The sequence below is a fragment of the Dermochelys coriacea genome, chromosome 3, assembly GCF_009764565.3.
Source record: "Dermochelys coriacea isolate rDerCor1 chromosome 3, rDerCor1.pri.v4, whole genome shotgun sequence".
In the NCBI taxonomy this organism is placed as follows: Eukaryota; Metazoa; Chordata; order Testudines; family Dermochelyidae; genus Dermochelys; species Dermochelys coriacea.
Window position 1 is genome coordinate 149,148,043 of NC_050070.1, and position 25,188 is coordinate 149,173,230.

At 39.0% G+C, this 25,188-nt stretch overlaps 1 protein-coding gene and 1 long non-coding RNA gene across 9 annotated transcripts in view; one reads left to right on the top strand and one right to left on the bottom strand.

Moving 5' to 3' along the window:
* Positions 1–25,188, top strand: part of LTBP1 (latent transforming growth factor beta binding protein 1) — a 391,697-nt gene that overhangs the window by 241,454 nt on the left and 125,055 nt on the right. For 2 of the 8 annotated variants that reach the window (XM_038397049.2, XM_043511538.1), the window contains exons 11-15: positions 9,299–9,466; positions 13,809–14,042; positions 18,517–18,539; positions 20,624–20,726; positions 22,158–22,256. In XM_038397049.2, coding sequence (XP_038252977.1) covers positions 9,299–9,466; positions 13,809–14,042; positions 18,517–18,539; positions 20,624–20,726; positions 22,158–22,256 — 627 coding nt within the window. The remainder of the gene's footprint in view (positions 1–9,298; positions 9,467–13,808; positions 14,043–18,516; positions 18,540–20,623; positions 20,727–22,157; positions 22,257–25,188) is intronic. The other 6 variants (XM_043511537.1, XM_043511540.1, XM_043511539.1 and 3 more) reach the window with 4 other exon arrangements.
* Positions 14,218–24,715, bottom strand: LOC122459454. Its single transcript, XR_006280161.1, has 3 exons — positions 24,447–24,715; positions 23,559–23,567; positions 14,218–14,228 (listed from the first exon to the last, which is right to left on the bottom strand). It is a non-coding gene; the product is annotated as an uncharacterized LOC122459454 (long non-coding RNA).

Below are 25,188 nucleotides of genomic sequence, written 5' to 3' on the forward strand. Positions count from 1 at the left end.
TGTCTAGCAAATGCCTAAGACCAATGCAAAGATGTTGGGACTACAAAAAGATCTGGCACCAACACCTCTGGCATGGAAGCAAACTCCACTGACACTGCAGACATCATCTGTACTAAAGTTGACACCTCTGGTATCAATGTCTGGCACCAATAGGGAGCATTCCAAACACAGAATTAGAATCCTGAAATAGCTCCATAACTTCCCACAAGATACTGTAAAGCATCCAGAGAGAAATCCACCAAGCCCTACATGGCCTCAAAGGCTGGTGATAAGGTGCATCCTGTGGCACAAAGATTTCTGGTACCAATCCTGGCTTTGGCAATATGCCCCACAGCATCGATGCCTACAGCCTATCTCTCCAAGCTCAAGACTGGTTCATGGCTCTTGATTTGCAGGATGCATAGTTCAATATAGCTATCCATTCAGCCCACAGGTAGTATCTAAGATTCACAGTGAGACCCAACCATTATCAATACAGGGTTCCACTCTTTGGACTCTCCACACCACTGAGAGTATTCACAAAATGCCAGGCAATAGGAGCATTTAAGGAGAAAGGGAACCCACACCTACACATATCTCAATGACTGGCTGATCAGGGGCAGGTCCCAGCAGGTGGCCACTGCAGCCCTGGATTATATCCTCTCCCTTTTCTCTCAACTAGGACTCCTTGTGAGCTATGAGAAATTCTCTCTCATAGTATCACAGATGATGGTATTAATAGGAGCTGTGATTGACTCTCATTGGTGAGAATTTTTTTACCAGAGCACAGGTTCTGATCTCTCCAGTCAATGATAAAGGATCTAAAATCGAATCTGACAATAACGATGTATACAGGAGGTCAGACTAGAGGACTACAATGGTACCTTCTGGCATTGTAATATATGAATGTGTAAGATTGCTATGTCACATGTCAACTTGCAGGTACATAATGCTGCGTGCCAGATTTCACCTGCAGCCCTTACAACTATGGCTGAGGTTGGAGTACTCCCCTTTCAAGCATCACAAGACCAAGAAAGTCGCAGTCCCACCTCAAGTCTTACCAGAACTAGGTCAATGGCTAGACTCAGAGAAAGTATGACAGGGGGTTCCCTTCTATCCCCTCCCCAGCAATGACACTCATTACAGGTGCCTGCCTGAACCATTTGCAGATGCAAGGGGCCCTGTCCCAGAATGAGCTGGAGCTGCATACAAACATCCTAGATCTCAGGGACATCCAGTTATAGCATTTCTGCATAGCATTTCTGCCTGTTCTGCAGAACTGCAAGGTTCAGATCGTGATGGACAACACATCCACGAGGCACTATGTAAACAAGCAAGGGGCTCTCAGTCATTCTCTCTCTGCCAGGAAGCCATCAGGCCATGGATCTAGTGCCGTCACCGCAGGGTAACTCCACTGGCTCTTCACCTTCCAAAACCAGCAATGACTTGGCAGATTTCTTAACCTATGAGTGGTCTCTGCAGATATCCAGCATAGAGCCGATATTTTGCCAGGGAGGGTTCCCACAATAGAACTTTTTGATGCGGAGGACAACACTAAGTGCCTAAACATCTGCTGTAGAGGGGGCATGAGCTCAAGTTACTTACCAGACTCCTTCCTGCTATAGTGATCTCCAGCCCTCCTATATGCCTTTCTCCCAGTTACCTCAAACCCAGGGTAATATCCAAAGTCAGATGGGACAGTACCACATTAATCCTAATAGCTCCCTACTGACCAAGGCAGTTTTGACTATCAGACCTCTTGCAAATATCCATTCGGATTCCCCTCCATCTCCTGATCTTCCTGGACATGATATCTCAGAACTATATCAGATATTGCACCCAGACCTGCAGTCATTTCACCTGATGCCTTGGATATAGGCTGATTGAGCAATGCTGACCGGAGTTGTTCTCAACAGGTTATCATATAGAGCAGGAAACCATCTACTAGGAATACCTACTCCTGCAAGTGGAAGCGGTTCTCCCTGTGGGCAATCCAGTATAATATGAAAACAGTAGAGGACCTGATAGCAGACATCCTCAAATACATGCTACACTTGAAATATGCCAAACTGGCTTTTAGGTCTGTCAAAGTCCAACTTTCCAGCAATATCAGGTTGTAACTCTCTGATACAATTGCACTTGGTCTTCTCCCATCCAATGACGTTGAGATTCTTCAAGGGCCTCCTGCATACTTATCCACCTGTTAGAGACCTGACTTCTATGTGGGATCTCAGCATTGTCCTCCTAAAACTTATCAGGCCTCTGTTCAAGCCACTATCAGGTTGTTCAGTACATTACTTTGCTCTCATGGCAGTCTTTTATTACCTTGACTTGAATGATCAATGAGCTCTGTGCTCTTATGGATGTACCTCCTTACATATCCTTTCACAGGGACAAGAGCATTCTGAGACTGCACCCTAAGTTCATTCCTAAATTGGTCTCAAAGTTTCACCTGAATCAGTTGATTAACCTACTGGTCTTTTCCCCATAGCCACACAAGACACCATGAGAGAAAAGGCTGCATAGTTTAGATGTTTCCACAATCTTGCTCTATACCTTGATAAGACCAAACCTTTTAGATTGTCTCCTCATCTTTTTATGGCTAAATCCAGCTTGTCAAAGAGTCAGCTATTCTAAGTGGATTATATAATGTATCTCCCTCCACCTGTTATCAGTCAAGGCACACTCATTCATGGTACTTGCAGCATCTTTGGCCTGCTTCAGAAATGTGCCAAAATCTCAGAACTGCAAAGTAGCAAAGTGGAAACTTTTGTCAAAAATTATGCACTTGACATGAAAAAAGAAAAGGAGTATTTGTGGCACCTAAGAGTAACAAATTTATCTGAGCATAAGCTTTCGTGAGCTACAGCTCACTTTTGATGAAGTGAGCTGTAGCTCACGAAAGCTTATGCTCGAATAAATTTGTTAGTCTCTAAAGTCCCACAAGTACTCCTTTTCTTTTTTCATGTCAAGTGCATAATTTTTGACAAAAGTTTCCACTTTGCTGCTTTGCAGTTCTGAGATATTGGCACATTTCCTTTTTGCGAATACAGACTAACACAGCTGCTACTCTAGCACTTGACATGGTGGCTAGGTCTGATGCCAAGTTCAGAAAAGCAATACTTCAGTCTTTATTTCACTAATGCAGCTAAAGCTCCTCATTCCTGGCATTCTGAGGTGATACTGCTTGCCAGTCCCTTATAGTGGGTTCCACAGTGACACATTCTTAAAGATGAAAGAATGGTTACTTACCTACAGTAACTGTGATTCTTCAAGATGTTGTAGTCAGTGTGGCTCCCATGAACCACCCTATGTCCCTGCTGTTTGGAATCCCCAGCAACACAGGCTTTGAATTATGAGGGAACTGAGGGAGGGTCACAGCTACTCTTCACTTTATGCCCTCATAAGGGAGCATAAAGAGGCACAGGGCACATGTGCGGCTCTGACAGACACTGCTATCAATAGGCTTTGATCTTGTGCATTAAACACATGCGTACGTATGGTGGGTTCCACAATGACAACATCGCAAAGAACCACAGTTACTGTAGAGTAAGTAACTATTCTTTCCATTTCAGGCTCTGGTGAGCAGTGTTCTCTAGTGGGCACAGACTCTTCTGCCTGTTCCCCTATCCCCCCAGGTTTACCCTTTCTGCTTTGTTCCCTCCAACCTGTCTCAGCATCCATTCTGTCTCTTCTCCACGCTGACTCCTCATCCCAGTCACATTCTCCTCACCTAGCCATTGCTGTATTAATTTAGATGGAATAAATGGATCAAAGGTGTTAATGTAACCCGGTCACAGTCCAATATTAAACGGTGTTAAACAAGGTTGGGGTTTGGTATACAGAGACCTCAGCCTACTTAGTACCATGGCAAATACACAACTAAAAATCCTTTTAGCTTGTTATTAAAGATAAAGAAAAGAAGGAAAAACAACACATTTGAAATGTCAAGTATTAAATAAGGCTTTCATTTTAACAGCATCCCTTGTTCCTTTTCCTTTTAGCTGGAGAGAGCTTTTAGAAAGAAAAACCTCTGTTTGATATCAGGGAGTAGCAGTATTAGTCTGTATCCACAAAAACCGCAAGGAGTCCAGTGGCACCTTAAAGACTAACAGATTTATTTGAGCATAAGCTTTCTTGGGTAAAAACCCTGAAGAAGTGGGGTTTTACCCATGAAAGCTTATGCTCAAATAAATCTGTTAGTCTTTAAAGTGCCACCAGACTCCTTGTTGCTTTTGTTTGATAGACTGTTAGATGGTATCTAAGTTGGTAATAACTGTCCTTTTGGGGAAGAGAAAGTGTTAGTTGAGATGGGCTGGAGCTATTGTTGCTGCTGCTGTTAAAGTCCAATCCTGTTTCATCCCAGATGGTGTTTGGGATTCATCTGGAGCCAGCAGAGGTAGCGATGTCACCTGAGTCCCTATTTCTGGCCCATTCTGGTGAGGACATTTCTTAGGATCAGGATGCACAAGGCCCAGGGTACCAGAAGATGTAGGGGTTGGCAGCCATGATGGTGAAGCTTGCTCCAGTAGCCAGTTTTTCTCCCAAAGTCCCTTTCCTTAAGGGAATAGTGGGTGGAATTGCTCATCCCCATTATTTTTTCCACCATTTAGGCTTAGTTTCTGACACACAAGTTTTGGTTCACTGATTTCTGGTTCCACACTTTTCTTGTTTACGAAGCATGATCTTAACACAGTCTTTGAATTATATCAGGAGGTCTTTTTGTTTGGACTAATTCAGTTTTTCTGTCCTGCTTTTGTACCTTTTCACATCAGCATTTGTTGTTATAGGTTATTATGACATTGTATTAACTTTAACAGTTTTTACAGTTGAACTCATAACTAGGGTAAATTTGTAGGCCCAATTATCGCAACATGATTCCCAATCTCCATTCCTCAGGCTTCATCCCACATCCCAGTTCTGACTCCTTGCCCAGCAATTCCCTGTTCCTCCCTTCCCCCAGTTCCTCATCCAATCTCTCACTCTTCCCTATCCTGACCTCCACTTCCCCCAGTCCACATTCCCTGTCCCAATCTCCTTCCCTGTCTCCTCATCCAAGGTTGGTGTGTCCCTGACCCTTCCCAGGCTCCTCATCCCAGTCTCTTTGCCCAGCCAGTCCAATTCTTCCCATGCACCCTACCCATCTTCCGATCTCTCCCCCCTTCACCCTCATCTCCTTCTCCCTTCTATTGGTTCTCTATTCCAGTCTTCTTGCCCTGCAGTCTCCCAGTTTCCAACACCCCAGGTCCTCATTGAATCTCTGTCTCCCCGCACTTATTGGCTCCCTGTCCCCGTCACCATTTCTCTCCATGGTTCGTTGTCCCATTCTGCTCCTTTCTCCATTTCTAGTCATAGTGCCCTTGCCCAGCCAGTCCTAATGTCTGTCCTATCCCCACCCCAACTCCGAGTCTCAGTTTCCCTCCAGCCTCGCTGCCAGCTCCCAACCCCAAGGCTTTGTCATCTTATATTTTTTTGCAGAGGGAACGTGTGTGGCAGAGGAAAATTAAAACAACTGAACTTGAACAATTTTTCCAGAGAAATACTGCTGATTTCTCTTTTAACATGACACATTTTCTTAGTAACAGAAAATGAAATAATTAATATGTTTCTGTCATTTTGGCAGAGTAACAACATTTATTCAAAAACTTACATACCATAAAATTATATCATAAAATTGTACATGACCAACAATACCAACATCTTCAAAAGCTACCAAATGGTAGATTTATAAACACTCAGACTAATGACCCACAGAATATATAGTACTTATCTGAAGAGAAACCATAAAAATTAAAATTGGAAATGAAAAGACCAATTATACAACAGACTTCTTATCTCTGGTTAGCCTTTTACTGTAGGATACCATTGTGCTTAGAGTTAATGATTTTTCTGAATTATTTACTAGCTTTTTTGGATGGAATACTGGTAGGATTTCTGATCTAATTATACATGTCTTTAAAAGAGAATTATAATTATATTTTGACATATTTAATAAAGTTTAGATTTTAAGACATTCCCTCACTATAACTGCAAGGGGACACTTTTTTCCCTAAACAAAATTTTATCAAAATTGATATTTTTCACACACAAAAATTGGTTTTCCCTCCTACGGATTTTATATTGATTTTATACGTTTTCTGAACAGCTCTAGATGGGAATGGTGTCTAATTGAATATTGCGTGGATCTTGGAGTTATCATTGTCATTTAGGGTCTTGAAGAGAGAATAAACAGCATGATACTGAATTGGTTGATGTTGCAAACAATATTTAGGACAGAGAAGTAAGTCAGCGGGATATTGAGACATTTGAAATATGAAGTAACTATTTATGTGGTAATATTTTGATATGAGCACCCTGTACAGGAATTCCACACATGACCCTTAGTTATGATTACCAGCACTGAATGCTGCAATCATAGAAATTAGGTATGCAATCTCCCTACCTCAAATTCCAAGTATACATGTCCTTACTGTGATACTTACCTTTACGGTTGATGACACCATGATCTTCCCTTTCGTTCAGGCATGTAATCTGGGTGACAACTTCTTTACCTTCCCTCTAAACATGCACATCCAGGTGATGTCTAAATCCTGCCACTCCTTCCTATACATTTCCTAAGTACAATCTTTACTCACCGTCTGAATTGCTGAAACCACATAATTTTATTACTGTTACCTCTGTCCTCCCTCCCCCTTTCCCACCTGTTTTTTGTTAAACTCACTTGTTGTGCCTTGTTTCAAATTAGATTATAAACTCCTCTAGGCAAGAATTGTGTTTCCTGTGGGGTTTGTACAAAACCTAGCATAATGATTGAGCCAGTCTTCATTGGACCCTTTAATGTTACCTCAGTACAGATTAATAGTAATAATAATAAAACTACTCACATTAGAATCATGGCTTCTCCTTTCTGTCCCTCTCCATATTTGGCTGTCGAAGGATAGGATTACCAAAAGCCTCAGTAGTACTGGTGATTATCATTCAGAGAAGGCATGTTTTATTTCTGGATAACGTGTCTGAGCCCCACTTATGGAAAAACTTGATTTATTATTCTTTTAATGTAACAAAGTCTTTCTTCTCATTCCCTTCCCAATATCACTGAGCAAAGTATCTTTCCTTTTCTGCTTACCCTCACTAGAATGGAGCCAGCAGGGAGCTTTGGGAGGAGCTGTCACCTTGAAAGCAGAGACTGTGCAATGTCCCTTCCACTCAAAAATAGAGGTGGTGGGAACTCTATTGATATTATCGTGGAAAGGATGTATGTGTACCTGAGGGAGGTGGGGACATGCTTTCTGATCACCATGGTACCAATACTTGTTACTATTACAGCAGTTTGAGATGCATGCCAGATGAGTGCGGGTGCAGGTGCTGGTATCATGGTACTACCAAGAAAATAGATGCAACCTTAGAAATATGGAAAGGATTGAAGTTACACATCCCAGGATTAATTCAAGTTTTGTTAACAGATCTGGGACAAATAAGCTGGAATGCTGATACTTAGTGGGAGAAAGCTCTTCAGAATGCAGTAATGCAAAGGATACAACAAATTTTCCATTTTTGCTTCGTTGATAATGAGATTGTCACCCTTACAATTTTCCATCTTTGCTTCGTTGATAATGAGATTGTCACCTCAGTATTCTTCTTTCTTTTCCTCTGTGCTTGATGGAGGGGAAAACCTGGAAAGTACTGTGAATACATAAGAAACTTTATTTAGTTATTTGGGGCAACTTAAAAGGTTTTATGTAGTTGTAGTGTGATAAAGTGGCAAAAAAAAGTCATGGCAGTTTAAGACTACATAAGCAGAGGCATCACATAAGTCACACATTGTTCAGTGAAATTCCACCATGAAGATTAACAGAGATACTTGAAATGTTTGTTTCTAATTTCTATTTTGTTGAATCTTTAACAAAAACATCTTTTCCCCCAAAAAATTTCTTGGGTGTTGGAGTTAAGTAGGCATTAGCAAAGTGAAAAGGTTGTAAACAGCATGAATAAGAATAATTTCTTCCCTTAGTAAAATCAGGCTTTACTTGCTTCAGATTTCTGAGGTCATAAACTTATGACTTCTCAGTTGACCATAGTGTCTTATAGGAAAAACAGGGTAGGCAATACCTGAATTTCTAATGTGAAAAGATGGTGGGGGAGGGGGAAAAGATATATAAAGCTCAATCTCTGCCCCTCTTTCCCCCAACCTTATGTAGCTGTGCCTTTGGAAGACACAACATAGCCCTAAATATTGTATCAGACATGCGTTCTGAGGCTTAGTCACTGTCCTATGTTGGTGGTTGATGATGCTCAAATATTAAATAACTTTTTTTATAGTTTAAAAATTACATTGCAATTAGTTTGCATATATGCTCTGACATTTCCAGTTCCACATCTCTGAAATCTTTGTCCTTATTTTAATTTAACAGAACTTTTCACCCAGTTCTGTCAATTTTTTTTTTTTTTTTGGAAATATTAAGGTTGGATGGATCTCAGCCTCATATTATGTCCACACTAGGCAAAATTTATATCCTTTGTATGTGCAATGATCAAAAATATGCTAAGGCACTGTGATTTTCTTGGACCAGAGCAATTTTGAATCTCAGTGGAATATTTAATCTCATATATTTGATGGGGTAGATGGTAGAGTAAAGAGGTTGGGGTGAGGTGGGGCATGATCTGCAGCATTACTAGTTGACTATTTCAGCAAACAGCTCTTAAGTCTGGTTAAAGAAACAAACAGCAGGATAATCTAAAATTGTTCCCTTTATTCAGCTGTTTTAATTGCAAAATGTCTTCGTTGTCAGAACTAGAAATATTCAACCAGTTGTTGTTAAAATGTATAAAACGCAGTGAAATGTAAATATGTAATTGCCTTGTCCATTTAAGAACAGCTGTCTGATATATAATACTCAAAATAGCCCTTTTGCAGTCCCATCTGTTTCTATGGCTTTGTAAGTCTGAGTGGTTGTGACTGTGTAGCCTGACAGTGTTCTGTATTACTGTTCACCTGCTTTAAGCTTATGCTGTAGTGCTCATGCATGGGAAAGAGAGCTGTTTCTAATTCTGTGTTGCTAGAGCATGGCAACTTCTGGTGTGAATATCAGCTTTGATTCCTAAAATTATCAATTTTATACTGTGTGTGTAGTGCTCATCTGAATTCAGATACTGTTGATCCCAAATAAGAAATCTCCCTTATATCCTGAGTACTGAGAGACCCAAGCATTTTTTAAAAAAATTGTTGGCAGATAGCAGTGTTAATCCTGTTCGCTGGTGATAGAACTCCTGTGGTGTTTCTCATGTAAACTCTAGCGTCCTCCTTCCCTTTTTGCTGCAGCTGATAATCCTATGGTCTCTGAAGAGAAAGGGCCCTGTTACCGGTTTGTCAGTGCAGGAAAGCAGTGCATGCACCCTCTCTCTGTTCAGCTCAGCAAGCAGCTCTGCTGTTGCAGTGTTGGCAAGGCCTGGGGCCCACACTGTGAGAAATGTCCCCTTCCAGGAACAGGTAAGAGGTGCCCAGAAAAACCTCAAACGCTCACCCACACACTGTATGCAGTATACGTACTATATCACCTCCTACACTTTATCTATTTTTTGTGTCCTGTAGTTTCTTGCAGGTTTTGTAAATGCTAATAGAAAAATACAATACAGCTTTTTTTTGTTTGGATAAACAAGCATTCATAAGAAAGATGGGATTTTCCTTTGCTATGTAATGGTAGGCTTCCAATTTAACAAATAGACCCATCTCAGTGTGTGTGGGGTTTTAAATGCCTAATTCCTGTAACATGAAGATAAGGTTAGTGTACGGGGATCTGGATAAATTGAACCGAAGTGTCTTTAATACTTTTCAAACATAAAAGGCACAAACAAAATGATGGAAGGTTTTGGGAAATAGTTTGCTACACCCGCATGCATTAAGTTTTCATTATAAATAGCGGAAGTTATATGGGGGCAAGTATACTCCCCCTTTTTTTCCCAATATGTTTCTAATACACTTTTGTAGGGTGGTGCCAAGGATGGTATTATCGGATTAGTAACACCTGAAAAATTAAATATTACAAATTACTTTTGGCTGAAACAATCACTTGTGGCACACTTAGGGTCAGATTCTGCATCCTTACTTTGAGTAACATCTTATTCCATGAGTAGTCCAGTTGGGTTTTGTTTTTTTAAAATGGCTTGCTGAACAAAAAAGACGCATCAGTCATCAACTTGGTGCACCAAAGAGATGGGATCATTGGTTTTAGTGAAGCCACTTACAGACTAAGATACTACTCAATGTGAGTAGTGAGGATTGTTTCAGAGTGCCTATTATCTAATGTTACTTAAAATTTAAATGTCAGAATTCTGAATCTTTTAAGGCTTGTTTCAAGATTAGTTCACTGTTTCATTTGGATGTATGGTAAAACAAATGACTAAAAGCACTCATCAGTTCACTGTTCTAGCTCAATTTTATTATCATTATGTGTATTAAATTTAATAATTGTTTTAGTTGTGTTTAGTGGATTAGTGTATGTGTTTCCTGGATTTGTAGGTGATAGAACAGAACTTGAACTATAATACACTGTGTTTACTGAAACTGCTGCTATAGAGGTCACTGGTATGATACCATACAGTATCATAGGAAATTTTTATTCTTATCTAGAACTGGTTTTATGGTACATTGGCTCATATTTTCAGAAGTGACTAGAAATGTTTGGGTGTCCAACGTGGAACATCGTAACAGGATCTAATTTTCAGAAAATACTGGGCCCCGTTAAGATGTTTGAATTTGGGCTCCAAAAACTGAAGCAATCAAAATCACTAGTCACTTTTGAATATATGGGCCATTATTTCCTGTATAAATATTTGACTGATGGTTCATACATCAATGGTGACTTTTTAAGTCCATCTGTTTTGCAGTGTCAGACAAGTAATGCTTGAGCAGTTTTTACATGGAACAATGTTCTCATCAGTTATTTAATTGCAGGACTAGTTATTTAATTGCAGGAACAATATTTGGTTCCTGTGAGAATTCTAAAGATCAGGAGGGTTTTTGTGTCCTGCTTGGTCTAAATTAGAACTGAACAGGTATCTTTCTGCAAAAGTTGTTTCTAAATAAAAATAAGTGTTTTAATTCTGTATGCTATTTATGTAATTAGAATGACTATTCTAATGAAGTAAATTAACATAATAGTTTACTAGTGAGAGAATATAAAATATACAAAAAAAATCAATTATTAATATGGGAGTCTGATTCGGTGGGTGAAATCCTGGCCCAATTGAAGATTATAGGAGTTTGCCATTGACTTCAATGAAACTTGAATTTCATCCTACATCTTTTGCGTTACTAAATCTCCCATTGAACACACTGCAAAAAAAATGTAGGCTCCATAGTAAAAAAAAATATATATCTATATCTATATGTGAAGGGTTCACCAGAATGAAAAATATGTGGAGTACCGGTATATTTGGACATTATTTTGTAATATTGTTTTAGGCACCTAATTAAGTAGAACTTCTGTATGTAATTGTTTTAGAAGTAAGAAACATATTTAAGGGCCACATTTTTAAAGGGACTTCAATCTGATCTCCACTTTTGTGTCCACAATTAATTAGAAGCACAAGTGAGGTTATACAGACATCAAACTACATGATTTGTGACTTCAGTGAATTTCTAAATGACATCTTTTGTCTTTACAAAAATGCACCAGCAATTGACTGGAAGTGCAAAATTGGAGCTGGCTTTACAACTTTACCCTGTAATATATTTTGAACCCCTTTTTAAGGTGGGTAAAACATGAGGTAGCCATTTAATAAAATATATTAGCATTTACAAAAGTACGGTTCAAATTAGGAATGAAAAAACATGCAATAGGCCAGATCGTGCCCTCCATCATAGAAAGATCTGGGAGGATCAAAATTAAACGGAAAAACTCAGCAAATTTTAAACTGCAGGGTTTAAGCTGCATCACCCTCTTCAGCTGGCAAGGATTGGTGGTCTGTTGAAAAGTCTATGGGGACTGGCCTCCGACTCCATTAATGTTTCACGATATAGGGGTAGATCTTCCGCTGCTGTAAAGTGTCATCACTGGAACATGAAGGGCAGATTTTCTGAGTTCCTCCCTGGGCGCTATTGTCCCACATATCAACTTGATTGTATTTAGAGCAGTGATGATAATAAGGCCCTGCTCCCACTAAACCCCTAACTTGTTTCTCTCCTCTACCAGCTGAGTTTTTCAAGCACTGAGCAAGAATCCACTATTTTGTGTGGGATGATCACAGAGCCAGAGGCCCTCTGCATCCCGCTACAACTCCCAAACCTCAGAACCTGGAGTTCATGCAGAGGGACTAATGTGGGGTCAGAATAGATGCTGCTTAGCTTCAACTACCTTTTCTTCTTATAGATTTATGAGCAGGATTTCCACTCCTCCCTTCTAGAGATGATCTAACCATGTATCAGCCCTCTTAGCAAGTACTAAAGAAATACTCTTTTAAAAAATCCAGATGAAGTGTTTTTATTTTTTCTGCACATATGGAAAGGTGTGTTATTTTTGGAATATTATACCATACTACAATATCTTGATCCTGTTCTGCGTGAATCAGAACAATGAATTCAGTATAAATTTTAAATTTCAGTGAGGCAAGACCACCACTGTATTTGAAGATAATATTGTAGGATGAAACAGGTACTATATATTTGGGGACCTTTTTGGAACCCTTACTTTTGGAGATATTTTGATATTAGTTTAATTTTATTTTTAAGAAAAAATAGACATCATTATGTTGTTGTGGATTTCTGAAAGACATGCCACAGGTTTCCTTTAAATCATTTATTAATATCACATTTGAATTACTGAAACATTTTTTATGTTTCATTTAAAGATTAATATATGACAAAATATTTTTTAAAATGAGAGATATTTTTCATGTAAATTATAGCCATTGCCTATTTTTTAAATATGTTTACTTTTCTAATAATACTGTTTCTAAAGTCAGATTGCTACACATGACTCTCTTAAAAACCCCAATCTAAAATATGCTTTTCCTGGTAACACTTTTTTCAGTGGTCTCCTCCCCAACAAGGAGGAAAGTATCCAGCAGAACTTTTCAACTTGTAGGAGATCTTAGTATTTCACTGAAGTAATCTTTTCCATAGTAAAATTTCATTCAATTTCATTTGTTCTGAGAGACTGATTTATAAACTAGGTAACTCCATGTTAGGACATATGGAGTATATCATGGTTTCACTAGAATTTTAACATTCATTATGGGCCTTATCGAAAGCCAACTGAAGTCTATGGAAAGACTCGCTCATGTTGAGTTCCGTGGGGTCTAGATCAAGGAGTATATAAGGTTTCTAGTGTAGTTGATTCATATATCTTAAATAAATGTAATAAATCAAGATTTTTCAGCTTGATGTCTCTGGTTCAGAGGTAGTAAGAAGCTACTTTTTATTCTTCGGCAACTTCAAAAAGGGAACTATAGAAATAATAAATCCTAGTTACTTATGCTCTATAAACAATGACAAGTTGCAGATGAAAAGTCACCTCAGAAATAACATACTATGTGAATTAAATTAATTAAAAATGGTTCAGCTGTAGAGACATATTTAACACAGCTGAAGAAAGAAATAATAAACTGGAGGATAAGCCTTTTATAGAGGAATGAATTAAGTCCTAAAGTAATTTTTCAGAGGTATTCAATAATATTAGCATGCAATAATGTTTGTTCTTAAATATAGCATATTTTGTTATAAAAATGTACATACAGTAGCAGAGTTGATTTGTGTTCATTATATTTTCCATTGTGTCAAAATATTGCACTTTTAGACTCTTAAAAGGAATATTTTCCCATCCCAAATCTAGCTGCTTTTAAGGAAATCTGCCCTGGTGGAATGGGTTATACGGTTTCTGGCTCTCATAGAAACAAGCTATATCATCACCCTGCAGTTAGAGTACAGCCACCTGTCATTGGCAAGACCCAGATTACTCAACCTGTTGCTAAAGGTACTTCTCCTCCACCTCTCCCAGCAAAGGAAGAGCCAGTGGAGGCACTGACCTTCTCACAGAAAAGTGAGCCCGAGGTGGCTGTGCAAGAAGGTGAGAGTGGAAAAGGATCTTGAACTGTAGTTTAGTAGATAGCTATATATTTCTGTGCATGTACTTCTGTTTTACATCCTTTTTCTACAGTGTGTGTATAGAATTTGAGGGTTTTTAATAATCCATATCACTGGATGAATTATGCTACAGACTGTAGTTCTCAGCCATTTTTATATAATAGCTCCCCTTATACACTGAAAACTCCACACACAGAGAAAACCATAGTTCGGCTTAATTTTTGTGAGCAATAGAAACCGAAAATGTTTGTTCTATTATAAGGATTCCTGTAACAATATTAGGCATCTCTAAAATATGAAAAGTCTCATTACTGTCTTATTTCTTACAATGAGGCCTCTTTCTGTAAGTTTTTTTTCAATCTTTGCATGGGTTTCTGCAAGCTCCTCTAAATACCATTAGCAGCTTTAAAATGCCCTGTTTTTAACATGCTTAATATGAATGCAGAAGCAAAGAAATACAGACAGCCTGCAGCATGTGCAAAAATAAATGCATTGCCAACACGCTATTGGTGAACAGAATATAGGCAGGTACAAATCTGATTGTGAGGAGTGTTGTGATGGCTTGGAGTCCTTTATATGTTATTTTCAAGAAGTAATTATGCAACTGGTACACAGGGGCAACAGTTGGAAGTGTCTGAGTAAATTTTGCAGAACTTCATAGGAAATGCAGTCACCATAGATTTACTTCTTCCAAGGATCGATTCCCTGGTGCTCCTTTAAAAATAACGACCTAACACTTTAATTGAAAAAACAAACAATGTAAATAGACAATCTGTTTTGCATTGGAAAATCCTACCTTGAACTTGGCAGCCTTCATTCTGAAAAGCTGAGGGATATTTCTGGATCAGGAAGGTAGAAAAAATACGAGATATTTTTCAAGTAAGTGAGTTCCATCTGCTATAATATGAGTTACATAAATAGAGGGAGAGACTTGAGACTTTCCAATCTTTGAAGAGGAACTGTCAACCTGTTTAGGCCCTGAAAGGAAAATAAAAACTATTTGGTATTTTAAAGGACTCGAGGGATTCTCTCTGTTCTAATTCCATATTTTCAGTTGCTCGTACCTTTCTTACACAGTTCCTTTTGAGCTGAAATTTTCCAAGCTTAGTCTCAGCCCAAAAATGAAATTTACACTTTTCCCACCAGAAATTTTGTGCGAAGATAAATCAAAACAACTGAAGCTAGAAATTCTAAGTTTTATAGAACTCAGGGAGATGTAAAAAAACAGGAAAGTTTGAAGAAAATTGACTCACTAGTTTTAAAATTGCACATATAGAAAAAACACTGCACTCACTTAAAGTCAGTGATGATGCTCATGCATGTTAGAATTTTTATTCTTTTTATACATTTAATAAAATCTTTGAAATGAAAAATGTTCTTAGGTTCTATACTCAGTTTGTCTGCAATGCTTAAGAAGTGGAGCTGGTAAGGAAATGGCTTTTGTTTCCCTGGGGGAAAAAAATGGGGTGGGGATGTCTTAAAACCCCCACAGAAACTGGGGGAAAATCAATTTACAGCAATGGAAAACCATAACATTTCTACTGAAAACTAGCATTGGGCCAAAAGTGCTTCATTTTTGGTTGCTAGAAACAAGGAAAAAAATCAGGTTTTGATTTTTTGGTGACATCCCCTCCTCCCAATTTTTGTTTTGTTTAGTCAGTATTGAATATTTTCCATGGAAATTTTCATTTTGACAAAAAAAGCCTTTTTTGGTGGAAAAATCACAATTTTCAATTAAACTTTGATCAACTCTATAAGAACACCTCTGCTAAGGATGCCTTGCTCCTGTGGTAAAGCCAGCAGAGATTGTAAGCTCCTCAAGTTGAGTATCTCCAGTTTAAGTAAGTTTCAACAGACCAAACAGGTCCATATCAAGAGATTTGCATGCTTCATTAATGACATAATTTCTTCACTTAAGGGTGGATAAATTACAGGCCAGGAGCCTGCAGGGCTCATCAGCTCTGTCATGGGTAGCCTCACTGGGCTGGGGAGCCTTTAGCATAGCACTTATGCTACATCACAGGTGCATACTGGATCTAAAGCCAGCATAGCCTGCAACAGAAGGATCATCTCAGCAAAAGGGACTCCTCCAGTGGCATAGATCTGGGATAGAGGTTGCTATTCCACCCTTCCACCTGTCTGCCAGTGTTGAGGGCAAAGCAAGGACTTTTCTGTGATTCCCACACTGCTATACTAATTATGCTGGGGGCCAGCCTGGCATACAGTCAGCCCAGGATAAGTCATGCACCTCTTGAAAACGTGTTGTGTGCTCCTAGGCTGTAATTAGGAGGAATCCTCAAAGGAGAGAAAATAGAAACAGTGGCTCCACAGATGCTGGACCAGTTTTCTGACTGGAACAGGGACCAGGAATCTGGCCCAACATCTTTGAGGATCCAAACCATATTTTAAAAGTATTAAACTCTGTTAGCAAATAGCATCCTTTAGAGACACTGCATTGGATTTATATTCAGGATAGTCTTTGAGACTTGCATAGGTTGACAGCAGCCCTCTTTAAGGATTTAAAAGTCTCAGATATATCTATCAGAGGTTAGGATAATATAAAAATACCTAAGATGCATTACATTTTCAAGCTTAAATATTTAAACTAATGTTAACGTAATCATTTTTTAAAGATTGTGAAGCAGTTGACAACATTTAGGGATTAACTAACTACCAACAAATTTTCATTTGTAAAATAAAGATTTTTTTTTTAATATGGAACTTTTGGGGACAAACTTGGCAAGAAAGTAATTTCTGTTTGTTTTATATTTTGCTACTTTACAATTTAAATATTGCACAACTGAGCAGATTAATACCAAAACAAAAATTCATTACAAAACAATAACTTGTATGCCAGGTTTCTGCCTAATTCATTACTAAGGCCTGGTCTACACTAGAAAATTAGGCTGGTTTAACTACATCAGTCAGGAGTGTGAAAAATTCACACCCCTGAGTGGCGTTCTTAAGATGACCTAAGTCCCTGTGTAGACTGTGCTAGGTTGATGAAAGAATTGGAGGTGGATTATGTACGCCCATGGGAGTATCCCTTCCATTGGCATAGGTAGTGTCTACATTGAAGCACCACAGCTGTGTTGCTGTAGCATTTTAAGTGTACACAAGCCCTAAATTTCACCAAAACCAGATACCATAATTAGGGCCCAACCAAATTCACAGCCATGAAAAACACGTCATGGACCAGGAAATCTGGTCTCCCCCATGAAATCTGTTGTGAAGTCTGGTCTTTTGTGTCCTTTCACCTCATACAAAACAGATTTCTCAGAGGGGGAGACCAGCATTTCTCAAAATGGGGGACCTGATTCAAAAGAGGGTTGTGGGGGGATCGCAAGGTTATTGTGGGTGGGTCACGGTATTGCCACCTTGCTTCTGTGCTGTCTTCAGAGCTGGGTGGCCGGCCGGAGAGCGGTGGCTGCTGCTGGCCAGGCACCCAGCTCTGAAGGCAGCACCCCCCCAGCAGCAGTGCAGAAGTAAGGGTGGCAATACCATACCATGCCACCCTTCTGTGCTGCTTCCTTCAAAGTTGGGTCAGGACCCATACAGATACAACACTGTGAAATTTCAGATTTAAATATCTGAAATTATGAAATTTAAGATTTTTAAAATCCTTTGTATGTGAAATTGACCAAAATGGACTATGAATTTGGTAGGACACTAACCATAATATACATGCTTAGTCCTTTCACACACTGTCTCATTACAATAACGGTGCTGTACAATAATATAAAAAAAATCATTTTCGCAGTCATCATCTGAGTTACTGGGCCAGATCATCAGCTAGGGTAAATCTATGGAGCTCTGTTGAATTTGATGGCTTTATGTTGATTTACTCCAGTTAAGGATCTGGCCCATAATGTTGATCCCAAGTATTCTTTGAGCCAAATTCAGGAATTGCACATGTTTTTGATATGGTTAATTAGGGTCCTTCACCTTCCTTTTTTCCCTTAAATCACAAGAATATACACAAGGTTCACAACATCAACCGCAATAACAAAACTACTACATAAAAACAAATGCTTTAAAATAAAATTCCATAGTTTTGCAGGCATCACTGTGTTTCCCAGCAGCTCTGACAAGTTCTAGGAAAATTATATAAGAACTAGCTAATGGAGCTGAAAATTAGGGGATGAGATGGCAGGCTGTGTTATTTTATAGAGCCTGATTCTGACCTTGTTTTATGTCAGAATAAATCCACTGACTTTTGCAAAGTTACTTCTTATCTGTACGAGTGTGAGATCAGAATCGGGTCCATAGTCCTTATGAGACAGCCAAGTGGAAATTGAAATCTGATGATAATTTCGTGGTTAATTTTTTTTTAAATGGTACTAAGGCCTGGAATGCACAAATAATTTCAGAACACATTAAAATGATTCATGTTTTTGACATATACTTTCTATTCAAACTAGTTAATTCCATTCCTTTTCTTTTCTTTCTGGTTTTAGTGGCAACTGCAGCCCCTGATCAGGTAAAACATGAATTCTTTATGATATGCTTTCACAAAATAACTACAATACAATAGAGGATCCATGGGATTTGCATCCAGTTATGAGAAGTGTACTGTATATGAGAATATAACAGTGCTGTTTGAGGCTGTGGCAATTCAGACTCATTGGTAGTACACATATTGTTTAATTTTCCACTGAAATTTACCAGTGACCATTAAAAAGCATCAGTCATAGTGCCTTAGGGATAAAACTGAGATTCATCATATGTTCATAAAGGTTAGGCTCTGATTCATCACTTCATCTGTATTCAACAACTCACTTAAACATGTGCTTAATTGTAGGCACACGCCCAAGTCCCATTGCTTCAATGAACTTTAAGTATGTGCTTAAGTGCTATCCTGAATGGGGATGCTTCCCTGAATTGAGAGCTAGATGAATAGCATGCAAGAGTACCATTAACAAAAATGTCCATGATGAGGTTAAATAGGGAAGTCATACAGAGTGATCTGGATTGTTTGGCAGGCTGAGCCCATTCAAATAAAATGTGTTCTAATATAGCCAAATGGAAGGTCATACCTCTAGGAACAAGGAACACAGGCTATCCCTACGGAATGGAGGACTGTATCATGAAAAGCAGTGACTCTGAATAGGATTTAGGGGTCATAGTGGACAAGCAACTTTATAGGAGCTCCTAATGCGATTCTGTGGCAAAAAGGATTAATGCAATTCTTGGATGTATCAACAGGGAAGTAGTGAGTAGGAGTAGGGAGTGGATTTTGCCTCTGTATATAGCATTTGTGAGACTGATACTGGAATAGTGTATACATTTCTGGCATCAGCATTTTTAAGAGGATGTTGAAAAATTGGAGACAGTGAAGAAAAGAGCTAAAAAATTATTTGAGAGCTGGAGAATATGTATAACAGTGAGAGACGTAAAGAGCTCAATCTGTTTGGCTTATAAAAAAAAAGATTGAAAGGCGACTTGATTACAGTGTATAAGTATCTCCATGGAAAGAAAATATAGGACACTCAAAGACTCTTTAAGCTAGCAGAGAAAGGAAGAACAAGAACGAATGACTAGAAGCTGAACCCAGACAAATTCAAATTAGAAATAAGGCACAAATTTTTAACAGTGAGCATGATTAACCATTAGAACACACTACCAAAGGAAATGGTGGATTCTCCATCTCTTCATGTCTTCAGATTGAGACGGGAGACTTTTGGAAGATAGAAACTTAGTCAAACACAAGTTATTGGGCTCAATATTGGGGTAACTGGGTGAAATTTAATGGTCCTTGTTATACAGGAGGGCAGATTAGAGAATCGTCACTTTTGACCTTAAACTCTGTGAATCTCTGAATCAGTATAGTTTACTACTTTCCTCCATATGAAGCTATATAATGATAGGAACTTTCAGCCCCTAGTTACAGAAGTAATCAGAATGCTTTTAAAAATAAAATACCAGTAATTAGATGTCACGCAAATAATGAGCTTATTTAGTATTTGTTTATTTACTCCAGTGACAGTTCTGCCTAATTAAGAAATGTAAAACAGGTCTCCCTAAAGTAGAGCAATATATTGCAGTGGGCAGTGTATTATACTTTCTGCTTTGATTTGTTAGGAATAACAATAGCTATGCTTCATTTCACACCTCCATAGTGATACAAGCATCTATAACTTATGAAAATAAAAAGTCTAATACAAAGACCATAGTGATAAGTTCTCTGGCAGCCAAAGGCCTGCAGATGCTCATGAGTGTGCCCTATATTTGTGATATAGATATATTTATAAAATATAAAATTGCAGTCTAAACTGCAATTAAATATATTTTTAAACTGTTCTAAAGTGAGAGATGGGGCTGCTCATGAGTGGTAACACCAATGTGGAACTAGAACCCTTATGAGTGACCACTTCAGATAATGGCAATATTGCATGGTATGCCACCATTATTTCATATTTTAATTAGTAATACTTAGTTTGCTGTTAACATGTAATAGGTATGGAAGAACAGCAACTGTTTTTCCAGACAATAGTTTCCCACCCAACTCAGAAAACTGCATTAAAATCACATCTTCAAATTGTATATTTTTAAATATTTTCTTAGGAATTAGTTTCACTTGATGATCAAGAAAAACCTGTGCTAGAGCCTGGTCAACCTCAGCTTTCTCCTGGGATTTCAACAATTAACCTGCATCCACAATTTCCAGGTAGCTCTTTTTGACTCCTCCTCCTTTAGCGGATTGACAGTGCATGTGAATCAAAGAATGGAATACTACATTTTGCTGTATGTTCCTTTCTGTTTCAGAATCTAATTGCTAATTTGAAACTCTGGATTCACAAATTTAGGGCCTGATCCTGCAATAATTTTACTCCTCCAAGTGATCCTTACAAGAATGGCCCCATTAAAGTCAGTTGGACTACTCGTGTAAGTGCGTGCAGAACTGGTCCCTTCGAGTCCAGTTCTGCAGATGCTCTGCACACAGAGCTCCCATTGAAGTCAATAGGAGTGTTATGAGTGGATTGTAATAGAAGGATTGTACTGTAAGGAGTGAAATTCTTAGGAAAATTCTAAATGGAATAGTAATACAAAACAACAACTAAACTTTGTAACATTATTATTAAAAATGTGCTAAGTGCTTTAGAGAATGAATACAGAAACATTGTCTCTGCCCCAAAGAAATTACACTAACTTCAAACAGAATACAACATTTGAGAGTAATAATCCAAAGGTACGAAAATAAGAAGGTTGACAATTAGACCACATGGTGACTGTTACTGAGTGTGCATATTTTGGTTCCATTCAAGTTACTACTGTTGTTAATGGTAAATTGGTGCACTACTTGTAGCAACATGGAAGACGTGGGTTTTTTGAATGGATATTCATTAGAAGATGGTAGTGGCTTGGCGAACAGGTTTTGTGAGAGCATTCAATGAACAGGAGGCAGAATGTTAAGTCATAGATCCAGGATCAGAGGGGTAGCCATGTTAGTCTGGATCTGTAAAAGCAGCAAAGAGTCCTGTGGCACCTTATAGACTAACAGACGTATTGGAACATAAGCCTTCGTGGGTGAATATCCACTTCGTCGGATGCATGTAGTGAAAATTTCCAGAGGCAGGTATAAATATGCAAGCAAGAATCAGGCTAGGGATAACGAGGTTAGTTGAATCAGGGAGGATGAGGCCCTTTTCTAGCAGTTGAGGTATAAACACCAAGGGAGGAGAAACTGCTTTTGTAGTCGGCTAGCCATTCACAGTCTTTGTTTAATCCTGAGCTGATGGTGTCAAATTTGCAAATGAACTGAAGCTCAGCCATTTCTCTTTCAAGTCTGGTCCTGACGTTTTTTTGCTGCAGGATGGCTACCTTTAAATCTCATTGAGGTGCCTAAATCTAGATTTAGATGTCTAAATTTAGGTGCAAAAAATTTGGCCACTAGACATTCTTTATTTGTTTAACTCAGTACAAAGGTTTTTTTCCGCAAGTGGTGTAATGTTAAAAACCTCAAACTGTTTTTCTTATTTAGAATCAAAGAAGCGTAAATTACAAAAAGCCTTCATACTGTCAGATTAGTTCAATGCTGTGTGTGTTATGTGTTGAAATATATCTTAAATATGATTGTTTTCCATTCTATGTCAAACAGCAGTGATTGAAAAAACCTCCCCTCCCCTGCCTGTTGAAGTTGCCCCTGAAGTTTCTACTTCAAGTGCAAGTCAAGTAATTGCACCTACTCAAGTTACAGGTATGGTACTTGCCTTTTAGCGTAAAAATAGGGTAAGATATGACTCTGAACACATTCCTGATAATAACACCTACCTAGTACCACACTACCGTTGTATTGTAATAGCAAATAGACTGAAACCGTAGAGCACAGGGAAATACTTAACTGGGAGGTACAACATAGGAGGGCAAAATAGCACCATAAGGAGTATGTTTTCAGCAGAGTTAGGACTTGAGCTCCCTTGGTTGCAGGTACAATTTGCTTCCTCATTTTTATGCCCACAAAATAAATGGTGGGTGAAAATCTGAATAATTCCACCTTTAGAGATCTGATCTGCTCTCACAGTCAGGTAGTTAATATTCAGATTTGCACCCACAATTGAATTGTGGGTATAAAAATGCAGGCACAATGTGTAATCATAGAAAAAGGATGTGAAATGGTTTTTTACATGTTTGCACAGTGCCTAGCACAATGGGACTCTGGTCCATGATTGGGATTCCTAGAGACTACCATAATACTACTACTACAAATTATAAATAATATTTAATAGTCAAGATAGACTGCTCAATGAAGGGAAAGGTGACCAACATAACAATGGGAGTCCATTGTAGAGGATGCACTGTTCATGCTCCAGCATAAACATGAAAACTTTTGCTGCATAAAGTAAGTTCAAATTAGTCACCTTGTTGGAGGGGCAAGTATGTATCCTTGAGTGACAGGGGAAGACTCAGAGGCAGCCATGCCGTTAGAAGAGGTAATCAACTGGCTGTTGTAAGAGACACCAATGATGGATAAAACATTGGTAGAAACCACAGCAATAGAGGAGGACACAGAAATTGAAAGCAATCAGAAGGCAAAGATAAGAATGGGATGAATAAAGCCTGTGAGAATTCTTTGCACGTTGAGACTGCAGAGAGATAACTAACCCTGGATAACCTTATGAAGGTGAGAAGACATTGGAAGACAGTGAGCAAGCTGAAGACACTGAAAAGAAGTGTGAGAAGCTACTTTAATTCTACTGTAGATTACTAAACATCAAGGATTGTGAATTAAATGTAATACAAAGAGGAGAAAAAGAGCAGGACAGAGAACTGTGTCCTATAACTCCAAATGTGATGCATCGGCTCAGGGAATATCACACATGGTCTAATCCTACTCTCATTGAAATCAAGGGAAAAAGTTCCTTTGGCTTCAGAGGTCCAGAATCAGAGAAGTGGACAGCAAGAATAACCCTACACATTGTTATCTACACTGGTGCTTATGTCAAGACATAGCAGCTGAATGAAAAGCATCACAGACAATTTCAGATACTTGGGGCAAAACCTGCAATGACTTCTGTGGGGTCCACATTTCACCCCGGGTCAAAATTGAAGATTACTTCCATGCTGATATTTCCAAAATTATTCTGCTAGTACTAAGGCAAAAAGAATCATGCTTCTGGGTATAAATTAGTTACTGTTCCAGCTCCAGTCCAGATCTTCACCAGTCTAGCTTCCATCTACTTCACTCCACTGAAACTGCTCTCTCCAAGGTGTCCAACAGGCTCTTCCTGGTCAAATCTGAAGGCCAGCACAATTCCCAGCCTCATCCTTTTGGATGTCTCTATGTTTTTGACACTGTCTGTCAATCTGTACACTTTGCTTGTCCTCTCTGGGTTCTCCTTCTGCCACTCTGGCATCTCTTTTGGCACGTCTGCCTCTTCCTCACTCCCACTTCTGTGTAGATTCCTCATGGATCTATTTTTAGTCCTCCACTTTTTTTTTTTTTTACACACACTTTCTTTGGCTAATCTCATCCATTTGCATGGCTTCAACTAATATCTCAATGCTAACTAATAATTTTATCTATCCACTCCTGGCTCATTCAATCCTCTATTTCACCCTGTCTCTTACATCTCCTGGATTCAGAGTAGCAGCCGTGTTAGTCTGTATTCGCAAAAAGAAAAGGAGTACTTGTGGCACCTTAGAGACTAACAAATTTATTAGAGCATAAGCTTTCGTGAGCTACAGCTCACTTCATCGGATGCATTTGGTGGAAAAAACAGAGGAGAGATCCATACACACACACACACAGAGAACATGAATCTCTGTGTGTGTGTGTGTACGGATCTCCCCTCCGCCCCCTCCACCAAACGCACCCGATGAAGCGAGCTGCAGCCCACGAAAGCCCACGCTCCAACAAACCTGCCAGTCTCCAAGGTGCCACAAGCACTCTCCCTCTCTTTAAAGGCTTCAGAGTAGCAGCCGTGCCAGTCTGCATTCGCAAAAAGAAAAGGAGTACCTGTGGCACCCCAGAGACCAACAAATCCACTAGAGCACAAGCCCTCGCGAGCCACAGCCCACCCCATCGGACGCACCCGGTGGAAAAAACAGAGGAGAGACCCACACACACACACACAGAGAACATGAAACAATGGGTTTATCATACACACTGTAAGGAGAGTGATCACTTAAGATAAGCCATCACCCACAGCAGGGGGGGAAAAGGAGGAAAACCTTCCATGGTGACAAGCAGGTAGGCTAATTCCAGCAGTTAACAAGAATATCAGAGGAACAGTGGGGGGTGGGGTGGGGGGGAGAAATACCATGGGGAAATAGTTTTACTTTGTGTAATGACTCATCCATTCCCAGTCTCTATTCAAGCCTAAGTTAATTGTATCCAGTTTGCAAATTAATTCCAATTCAGCAGTCTCTTGTTGGAGTCTGTTTTTGAAGCTTTTTTGTTGAAGTATAGCCACTCTTAGGTCTGTGATCGAGTGACCAGAGATGTCGCATCTCCTGGATGTGTCTCCCTCAATTTAAACACAATACTGTCAAATCTGAACTTATCTTTTCTCTCACTTACTTTCTGCTGTGCTTTTTCTCTGCCACTATCATCCTCCCTATTCTCAGGACAGTAACCTGGAGCCATCCTTTCATATTCTCACTTTCCCCATACATTCAGGTCATATCCA